The sequence below is a fragment of the Diadema antillarum genome, unplaced genomic scaffold (assembly GCF_040938485.1).
Source record: "Diadema antillarum isolate AM-2024a unplaced genomic scaffold, OU_Dant_1.0 scf00000033, whole genome shotgun sequence".
Lineage (NCBI taxonomy): Eukaryota > Metazoa > Echinodermata > Echinoidea > Diadematoida > Diadematidae > Diadema > Diadema antillarum.
This window is the reverse complement of record NW_027270922.1, coordinates 2,391,807-2,402,485: the sequence shown is the minus strand read 5'-3', so window position 1 is coordinate 2,402,485 and position 10,679 is coordinate 2,391,807. Positions and strand designations below refer to the sequence as shown.

General features: G+C 38.3%; 1 protein-coding gene across 1 annotated transcript in view; it reads right to left on the bottom strand.

Moving 5' to 3' along the window:
• Positions 1–4,439: 4,439 nt before the first annotated feature.
• LOC139743200 (serine/threonine-protein kinase ATR-like) overlaps positions 4,440–10,679 on the bottom strand; it is a 78,526-nt gene continuing 72,286 nt past the window's right edge. Inside the window, exons 56-62 of the mRNA XM_071653702.1 lie at positions 10,232–10,320; positions 9,384–9,452; positions 8,015–8,110; positions 7,279–7,432; positions 6,397–6,548; positions 5,853–5,955; positions 4,440–4,854 (exon numbers count right to left, since the gene is read on the bottom strand). Coding sequence (XP_071509803.1) covers positions 4,681–4,854; positions 5,853–5,955; positions 6,397–6,548; positions 7,279–7,432; positions 8,015–8,110; positions 9,384–9,452; positions 10,232–10,320 — 837 coding nt within the window. The 3' untranslated portion in view covers positions 4,440–4,680. The remainder of the gene's footprint in view (positions 4,855–5,852; positions 5,956–6,396; positions 6,549–7,278; positions 7,433–8,014; positions 8,111–9,383; positions 9,453–10,231; positions 10,321–10,679) is intronic.

The window sequence follows — 10,679 nt, the reverse complement described above, 5'->3', positions numbered from 1 at the left end:
AGAAAGAGAAAACGCCTTTACGCAAACACTATAGACAACCCTACGTGTCTTTGTGCCAAGTTACCAGTGGAAAATTAATTTTGAATACAACGCAAAGGTGAGTGTATGCTTGCTGAGAAAGATGATAAAATTTAAATTAAAGCAAACATAATCTTATGGGCCCCAACTTTACAATTTGTTTTGTATCATCGGTAGCAGGTGCAATGTGTACTTTTTCATGACCGAATAGCAGTAGTGGTGATTACCAATCTAATCGCTCTTTCGCTCTTGAAATCATCAAATGTGTACAAAAGAAATCAATACCTCATGTTAGCAAGGGTGCGGGGATGATTTCTAATGAGGATTCTTGTGAGCGTTTGTCTCTCAAGTTTCTATTCTACAACTCACTCTCTGCCATTCGATCTGGTTGTGCTTTGTACGAACATCTGTCCGTAAAGACGCAGGTTTCTTCACGAAAAAATGGAAAAAAAATGATGTTGTCAATAATCTTCAATCTGATTATTTCTATGGTTCGCATTGTTGTTAAGTCAGCAGACGACCCTGATGCACCTACGTAACTGATATGTGATACAGAATTAAGTAGAATCCATGGCGTATACGATCCGATTCTACAGCGAAGATGGATGTTGTCGTGCGACCACGTGTTGCATGGTCCATGTTCACTCCGTGCAGCAAGGCAGGAATGCGAAAAAGTTCATAATAATATGATAGCAACTCCTGCTGGAATGGCAATTGTCATGGTAACGACAAGAATCCAGCCTCCTGATTGGTTGTTGCTTTTGGAAGTTGTCATTCCAGCAAGAGTTGCTATCCTAACATCTTATATGAAATGGGGCCCTGGTCTCCTGTTCATAAAGAACTTTACCATGCAGTGTATAAAATACACTAGACTGCTGTACCACACAAAGACTGAGTATATTAGTAGAACTAACACAACTGATTAACGCAGTCTTTATAATGTGGTCAAGATTATATGTCTTGTCCTTCCTCCTCGATGGCGCCCTTTGCTGCCGCATCACCACTCATCAGAGCAATCAGCTAATGACTTTGTTGAGTTCTTTGATCAGAAGATAGAACATTAACGTGATAGCGGTAGTGGGTAAGCTTACAGTTTGTATTATATAGGAAGACCTTTCAGTCCAGTTTCAAAAGCAAGTTTGCATTGAAATGTTCGAGTTCTACTACGTTTCAGAGGATGTTGTATCCAGCATCCACCTACTTTTCAGCACTTGGTCCTTTAATGATTAATCTGATGGAAGTCTCAAACTCTTTGCGCCACCAACGTCCCAAATACTCAAATTTACACCCTCACACTTAACTACCCCCACATTACGTTTGCAAACCTTCACACTCATCCCACTGACACCACACACAGCAGGCATACCCCAAGCGCCTTACAAGGTAACCAGTGTGTCTTATTTTGATTTATTTCATACGGTTCCACCTATTTTGTTGGCTTATGTATTTTGAATGATTTCATTGCAGTCATTACCGCTGTTACGCTGTATTGCTTATTTATACTAAACTGCTATTTTTCACTGAGAGTGTATGTCAAAATATTCCCGCTCCATTGCAGTGAATGTCATGTTGCTGTCTATATTCCTTTTGATTTTCTTTTATTTTGTCTTGTTTTTGCCTTATTCTGTTCAAATGCATGCAAATTGGTTGCTTTTTCGCTTTTTTTTAAAAGTCCCAAGCCCTTGAAAAAAACCAGTAACTCGGTCACAAGCTCTGGAGAATTAAAGCCTAACGGTGAACAAACTGCAACGTCTGCGAGCAGTCATACCTCCGTCACACCTAGACATACGATAATGCAGCAGCATCCACAACATACAAAGCCGAGCCCACACCTTATATATATATATATATATATATATATATATGTGTGTGTGTGTGTGTGTGTATATATGTATATATATATATATATATATATATATATATATATATATATATATATATATATATATATATTGAGAATTCACGTATTGGCTCCACGAAGAAATGAAGAAATAAACTGGTAATGCATTTTTGTCCAATAAAGAATGAGTTTATTAGAGTCGAATAAACTCATACCATTCTTTATTGGCCAAAAAATGCATTACCAGTTTATTTCTTCATTATATATACAGTATGCACACACTTAGATATATACACTGCATCTTCAGTGGTATGATGCTGCTATGTTTACCAAATGTGTTTGTCATCTTAGGAAGGCTTATTATTGCGACAATGAAGACAATAGATGTCACACACTGCCACCTGGGTAGTAGGAGCTTCCGACCTTGGGTCTTCCTCAACTTTATTGTCTGTTCATACAAACATGGAATAAAGTCTTCAGCAGAACAAACCATAAGGAGAAATGAACTTAATGAATTGAGCGTGATTTCAGCATGAGCTAATGACTTCATTACATATTTGGCAACATACAATGTATTTAGCAATTTAAGACATAACACAATAAAGGATACAGTATACAGTTACTATAAATAAACATAAAATTTAATACATTGTATTGGTGGGCGTATATCACATACAGACATATCATATAACAGAAAATGACAAACAGTAATACAATATACAAACATAAACTCTACTTTACTGCGTAGTTACCTGCTAGGCAGACGTGTGTGTTGTTTGGGTTGTGTTTTGGCTGTCTGTAGCAGGATGAGGAGGGATCATGTGATATTCTGGGAAGGATGGTGTTTGTTGTGTGCAGTGGTGCGTGTTTGGCAGGGTTTGGGTCTAATGGTGGCTTAAAGGACAAGTTCACCTCCACAATATACACGCGAATTGAGAAAATTAGAAAATAAATACAAGACATCGATGAATGTTTGAGGAAAATTGGACCATCGCTGGATGAAAAGACTACTACTGTTTCTGATGTCATATGTGTATTAAAATCAATATAAAGAAAATGAAGAAAATTCAACATATTTTCACTTTTCTGGCATAATAAAGGAGCATTCGACTTGCCTCTTTCAGAAGGCAGGGAGAAATAATATTACCCCACCATACGTCAGTGACAATTTAATAAGGGAATGTGTACTTTTGTCAAAAAAGAATGACATTTTATGACATTCTGTTTACATTTTGCTCGTATCATTCTATGCATGTGACATCACAAGCTGTAGTATAATGACTATTTTAAGATAAGCAGGTATAAATAACTGCTTCAAATATCATATATTACTGTAACTAAGAAGTAAAGAATTATAAATAAAACATGAAAATGATCATAAAACCTGATAATTATCTGAACATCGGCTGGTATGATAAAGGGTTTCATATGCCATGTACTGTAACTAAGTTTACAAAGTGTAACAGGTTCAATACTGAATTGAGGCGTAAACACAATTTTTGTGACACTACATATTCATGAAATGATTATATTTAACATACAATGTATGGTAAACCTACTTGTATAATGAATAAATAAAATTTGGATGTGAAATTAGGCCGAGAAAAATATACACACTGGCCGAATTTTGCTGTAAAATAGATTGAATTTGGCCGTGAAGACTAAATCTGTAGTTTCAATCTTGCAACCCTGGTCGTGGCAGCTATACTGAAATGCTGCACTTCTCATACACAGAGCCATGAGCTCTTCTCCTTTTTCATGTGAGAAAATCACATTAAAAACTATGCGCACACTCACAAATTTTTGGTGGTCCTACATTGGGCCACAAAATTGACATTTCTCAAAAGTGGTGGCCTGGTGGTGTGTTGGTGGCCTATTTCTGGTGGCTCCGGGCCACTGCTGATGTTGAGTCTTGTATGTAAGGGATCTCTTTTTCTATCAAGATAATGCCCTCCAAATATGGATCTGTCCACAAAATTATGGGAGATGTTGTTGCCCTATATATTAGATCCTGGCAATAACTATCTGCATACAGAATCTGGCATTGAACCGAAAATGTAGTGATTGCAATGGTGGCATTCCCCAGTGTGCACATAGAGATGAGTGTCATGCATTAAAGTCAAGCTGAGGTAGGTAGGGAGAACGGAAATGATTCTCGGAAGGAATATCTCCAAAACAAATCATGGAGGAAGTTAAATTCATCATTCATGAGGCAGGGCAGCAAACTCCCAGAACTGGGCATTGTATTCACATCATACTTTTGGCAAAGTTGCTGCTTGGCCTTCCCTACCCTCTGCCCCTCCCACCCACTCCTACCCCCTGACTCCAAAAACAAACAAACAAACAAACAAACAAACAAACAAACAAACAAACAAATAAACAAACAAATAAACATAGTCCTCATGTCCTGGTGGTACAGTATGACTAATGAATTTGACTTGGGCAACACAGTGCATTGTACACATTGCCAACATAGTTACACTTGCATGGGTTCATGTTGCACACACTACGGACACCTGCCCACTCAGAGGCTTATGTTACATTCAAGTCCAGCTCTTGCTCCTTTTGAACAGGTGATAAATAAACCTGACTTATTCTGCCTCAAGACACGATAGGCAAAAATCAAGGTACTTTTAACACTGCCAGTCAGAACCGACTGTGTAAGGTTTAGCAGGGACGAATTTCACCCACACAGCATATTCAACTGTTCATCACAAAAGAAATCCGCATTGCCAAAGGTTTCCCTCCATCCATATGGTCTGGGCATCAGTAGCCGCTGTTGGTATGACGACAGGAAGATGGCTGCAAACAGGATCACCTCTTCACATGTATGCAGCCCAGCCGATGTACATCTGGCACAGGTTGTGCTTGTCAGTTGCTTCCCTGATCAAATGATCCACATGACCCTCGATGGACAGGGGCAATCCTCGGGTCTTGTTCTTATTCTTCAGGACGCCCTGGAGTCTCTGTTCAATATCTCTCACATGAACCAAGGCCTGTGGGAAAATATGGGGCAACATTTTGATTTTCTTAGTAGACAAACAAACAAACAAACAAACAGGAATTCACAATGGTGGTTACAAGACAGTATATGGCTTATTCAAATTTTGATCGCACAAATGCTTGTAACATATAGCACACCATGCTAATGGACGTCCAAAACTGAACACGTGGCGACACTGGCTGAGCGAGGCATGACTATTTCAAACTTGTTGTAGTCCATACACTGAATTCAAACCATAGCTTCAAGCTGCACTTGTGAATTCTGAGCAACATGATTAGCTACATGTGGGTCTATCACGCAAAGCACCCACAGACCTAATTCTTTTGTGGTCATTCAAGAAAGCTCAAAATCAGTAGTGCAACTCTGCACCCTGTTCAAGTTGGCTTGCTGATAGAGTAAGAATAAATGAGCAAAATGATGGACATTTCATTAAAATCAGACAAGAAACACAATGTAAGAAACTTACAGAATTTTAATGTTTCACAGGCTTTCACCAATGACTAGACGCAAATGAGCTGGAGTGACATAATCAACTCATGATCCCTACCACTCTGTCTGATTTTGCTGTAGCTGGTAATGTTTATGACCAACATAGTGTGGAATTGCATCTTTAACTGCATAGATGTCATAATGAATTGGCTCTTATCTACTTTTCTGCTGTCAGTATGACCATCATAGCTCTATGAAAAGGAAATATTTTCTACTCAGTGACATGTATTTTGACCATTTTTTTTTTGCAGTGTAGTCACGGAATCAATTTTACCATTTTTCATCTCTACATACAAAACAAAGTTCATGCATCTAGTTATTGCCAAAATCTTAACAGTCTACAGTCTCTACCTTTAAAAAGAGAAGAAGAAAAAAAAAAAGAATGACTTCATCTATTTTATCTTTACATAAATCATTTCGCTTAAAATTTTTGCAATTTTATGACTTTTATCATTAATTAACAGACAGACAGACAAACAATTGACAAAGTCATTCCCATACCTTTTCATTGTTGATTTCCCCAGATTCACTGAGGGCATTGCTTCTTCCCCTTGATGGTTTGCTCCATTCAACCAGGGGGTCATAGATGAACGTCTTCAGGACACTGTAGGCAAAATATCATTACATACAAAGACATATTCTTGTAATAGCCGTTCTTCAGACAGTGTAATGTTTCAGTTCTATGTTTGGTTTAAAGGACACCATGACATCTCATGACATTGTTTCAGAATTGTAGTAAGCCACAACCAATGTTTTACAGTCCCTTTAAAGGTCCAATAGTATCTACACACTAACAGTGTATGGACAATAGAAATCCCCAAGGTAGACCATATTTTTTACTTGACATCACCAAAAATCATGCAGCATCAAACATACTACTGTATTGCTAGACAGACTAATTTCAAGAACAGAATACAAGCCATTGAAGATCTTTTAGGGCACTGAGTTTCCACTACGCTGGATTTCATGGCACTTTGCTGTAATATACCAGGATCATGACACAAATATCGCTATAGCTCTTTAAAGAAGAGGGGCAAGTGCCTACCTCATGAGTGGGTCCCGCTGGTCACGCATGACCTTCATGGTGACCTCACAGGCCCGTCGGAAGACTCCCTCATATCCCATGGGGCCCATGGCAGACACCATGTTGTGGGTCAGTCGGAATGGCACCCTCTCTGGCCAATCAAATGTCTCTCCCTGGAACGAAATGAGTAATAATCAGATGTATGATGAGCATCGGCCTCCTCCTTCAGAACTGCACACCTCATGCTCAATATTGCCTGAAGTAAAGCCTTGGGGTGAAATCCCTCACTTGTAAAAGATAATGAGGGACTACCTTAGAAATGAGCACACAGCTAAAGAATAAAACATGTAAGGTGGTATATACATGCTACATACTAATGGAAATCTACAAAGTTACTTAAACTTGCACTTCCTAAATTCTTGGTATTTTCTTTGTATTTGTACTTCCATTTTTGTTTCTATTAAAAGCAGTTCCTACAGTGCTCAGATCACTCGAGTGGCTACACTGTATAAATAAGACTAACTAATAGTTCTAATCATCGAAACAAAGTTGGTACAAAGGGGAATGGGTAGAGAAACCCGGCATCCATCTTTGAGTTGCAACCGATACAAATCTATATGAAGTTTGAAGACTGCTCTGTGATAGTTTAATGCCATGGGCAATCTGCCATATAGAAAATATGCCATAGAGAATATTGTGTTATGATTGCATGGTTATTCAGCAACAAATTTCATATTTGTTATCAATATGCTCTTTATGTTTTTGCGACAAGTAACATGAAACTTTTAAGTATATGAATTTTAAAATGTCAATAGCATTTTATCAAATTATAAAGCATCCTGAGCTAAGATTCGTGCAAATAAAATGTTGTAAAATAATTGGTGTATACAGTAACTTTCATACTTTATTAAAGAGACAGTTGAAGTCGACATGCACACAATCCCCATTGGTAGAGTCAAAGAGGATGTTCTCTCCATGGCGATCACCCAGTCCCAAGATGTAGCCAACCATGCACATGACAGCTGAAGTCCGGGCATATGCCAGGCGGCTCAGGTACCTGAAGTATTGGGATGTGACATCAAAACAGCCTCTTGTCAGGAGTGTGGAGCTTGTTGTTTGTCATAAAAACTTTTGAAAATTATTTTGACAGAAGTATGAACATGGAATAGGTGAACTGGTAGACGCTAATGGGCCACGTGAGGTTACGTATGGTACATTGCTATGATCTTTCCTCAGATGCTTGTAAACACTGACACAAAATGGGCCAGCATTATGCACTCTCTTCAAATATGTTGCTATTATAGACATAATCAAACTATAAAGCATTAGTCATTGTGTTCTCTTAAGCTAGTATATGCTATTCTCATAAGCACACTTGTATTACATCTTCATTTTTTATCTTTTATTTGATTGATTGATTGATTGATTGATTAATTGATTGATTGATTGGTTGGTTGGTTGATTGATTCATTGATTCATTCATTCATTTATTCATTCATTTATTTCTTCATTTATTTATTCTTAGACAAGTTAGTGCCATGAAACTGACTCTCAAAATGAATATCCATTTCTGGCAACAACAACATGAAAAAAATAAAGATCAGTTGGTTGTAGTCATAGTGACAAAGAGGACACTCACCAGGATGTTGGGTCGGTGAAGGTCTTCTGGAACCATTCTCCGAACACTGGAGGATATCGAGGAAGCAGCCTGTCCTCAAATATTTTCAGCTTTTGGCTGCATGAAACAAGGTTAGAAAACAGTTTGAGAATGAGTGTCACTCTGAAAATGTGTGCATACCTTGTAGGAGTCACAGATATTTTGAATTAATTTTTGTGCCACATTGTCATAGAGGAGACATAAAACAAAAGATACGTGAAAGCACCTTTCCGTGCCAAAATTTAGAGAACGAGCACACAGTCAAGTTTAATCATAATGAAAAACCAAATACAGGAAAGATTAAAAGAATACAAGAAAAAATATCTGTAACAATGATGACTGCTGGAGAATGCTTAGTTCTACACGATTGCAGATTGAAAACAACATTAAACTAGAAATGTCGCTACAGCGACTGGTTATACCCCCGCCAAAAAACATTTCATAAGCTTTGGTCAAAAAACTGAGGAAATAGTTAAATCCGCAAGATCTTTCCTTGATCTTCTGCCATTAATATGCCGTTACCATGGCAACTTACTTTCGGGTACTGTCGAAAAATGCGTCTTGCACATCTACAACCAAAGGCACACATCTGTACCAAGTTTCATGGAAATTGGGCAAAAACTGAGGAAGTAGTTTGCAACACAAAATTTTCCATCATTTTGGCTCATAATATGTGAGCTGTTACCATGGCAACATACTTTTTGTCACTGTCAAGAAATGTGTCATGCTGACCTATATCCTAAGACAAACATTCAATATGAATTCCATGAGAATTGGAAGAACACTGATGAAGCAGTTTTGCCATGAAGCATTTTGCCCTATATTTTACCAATAACATGCCGTTACCATGGCAACGCACTTTTTGCCACTGCGGAAATATGTGTCTTGCACATTAACATATTCAGATGAACATCTGTACCTAATTTCATAAAAATTGATCAAAAACTGTGGGAGGAGTTCGCGACGCAAGATTTGTACCCATTTTTGCCCATAATATGCCGTTACCATGGCAACGTACTTTTGGGTACTGTCAAAAAATACGTCTTGCACATCTACAACCCAAGGCACACATCTGTGCCAAGTTTTATGGGAATCGGTTGAAAACTGAGGAAGTAGTTCGCGACGCAAGATTTGCAACGGACCGACCGCCCTACCGACCGCCCGACCGACCACCCGACCGACCGCCTGACCGACCACCCGACCGACCGTCCGCTGATTCCTATATACCCCCTTCAAACTTCGTTTGGCGGGGGTATAAAAAGAAAAAAAGATTGTGAGCCAGTCTATCAATATTGGTTTCAACTCAGGCAGCATGTTGCTTGAAAGTTATTTACCACAAGGGAACACTCACTCCAGAGTTGCAGATAGACTTGGAATCATGGCTTTCAGCTCGACACCAGAAGTGTACAGGCCCTTCTCCCTGTAATCCAATATACAGTGAAGTCAACAATTGATGTGTGTTGGTCGTGTTCGACTGTGCCTTCACATGTGTCACATGGGTAAAATGCTTCAAATACACTCAAAATGTAAATAATGGTCTGATTCTCTAAAGATGTTTATTTATAGATCATCATCACTCATAACTGAACATGTCCTAATGAATTTAGTCACATACTTGAACAGTCTGAATTCACAACGGATATAGATAGGTTTCCTTTGTCTAACATCCTGCAATTACACTATGGTCACTGCTACAATTGTACCTAGGTTTATTGTGTACTGATCCTCGGCATCCGAACTTTAAGACTGCACACACAAAATTCAGTTTTACGTTTGACAGCTTTTGCTAGCATCATCTCTTACAAGGTGTACATGTAGCATTAAATTATGCATCTCAGACTCAAAGAATTTGTCAGAACATCAAATCTAATTGAATTCTGCAAATTCTGCATATTTTGCGACATCAAAGGACCACTTTAATGAGATATAAGTGCATGCAGAGTGAGATACTATTCCTAAATGACATTACCATAGCCTAAAACAACTGATAAATGAAAAATAATTCAATGACTTGCAGCTGTTGGAGCACGGCACATTGTAGCATCGACATCAAAGTTTAATTTGTGGACAAAAAAGAACAGAATATCACACATACTACTACATGAAGAACATTACAGTATTTGATAAATTACTGTCATCAAGAAATGATGTCCAAAGTGGTTTTTTGTTGTTGTGATTTCTACAGTGTGAAATACATACTTGTATATCTTGTGTAGGATTGGCCTCAGTCCTGATGTGTTGTTAACCCACTGGATCAGACCACACTCTTCGTTAAGTGGAATGACAGCCTGTCCCACACACAATGAATAAAAACACCATAAATCTTTATGGTAGCATGAACCACACATTATCTAAAAGACTGACACAGTCACTCATGTAAGTAACAAAGATTCTCTTATTCTTATAGCAGCAAGGCTGAACATCCCGATAGATTAGCATGAACATGAAAGCCACTGCTGTAAAAGTGGAAATTTTCGCAGTGTTGAAATTTTTGCGCATTTCGCGCAACCAGAAACTAGCGCGAAAATAAAAGCATGTGAATAATTTTGCTTGCCGTATGTTCCAGTACTCGATATCTTGATTCCGCGGAATCAAAAAAACATATAACTCTTCTTACCCGGCCTAGCATAAAAAAAAATTAGCCGCG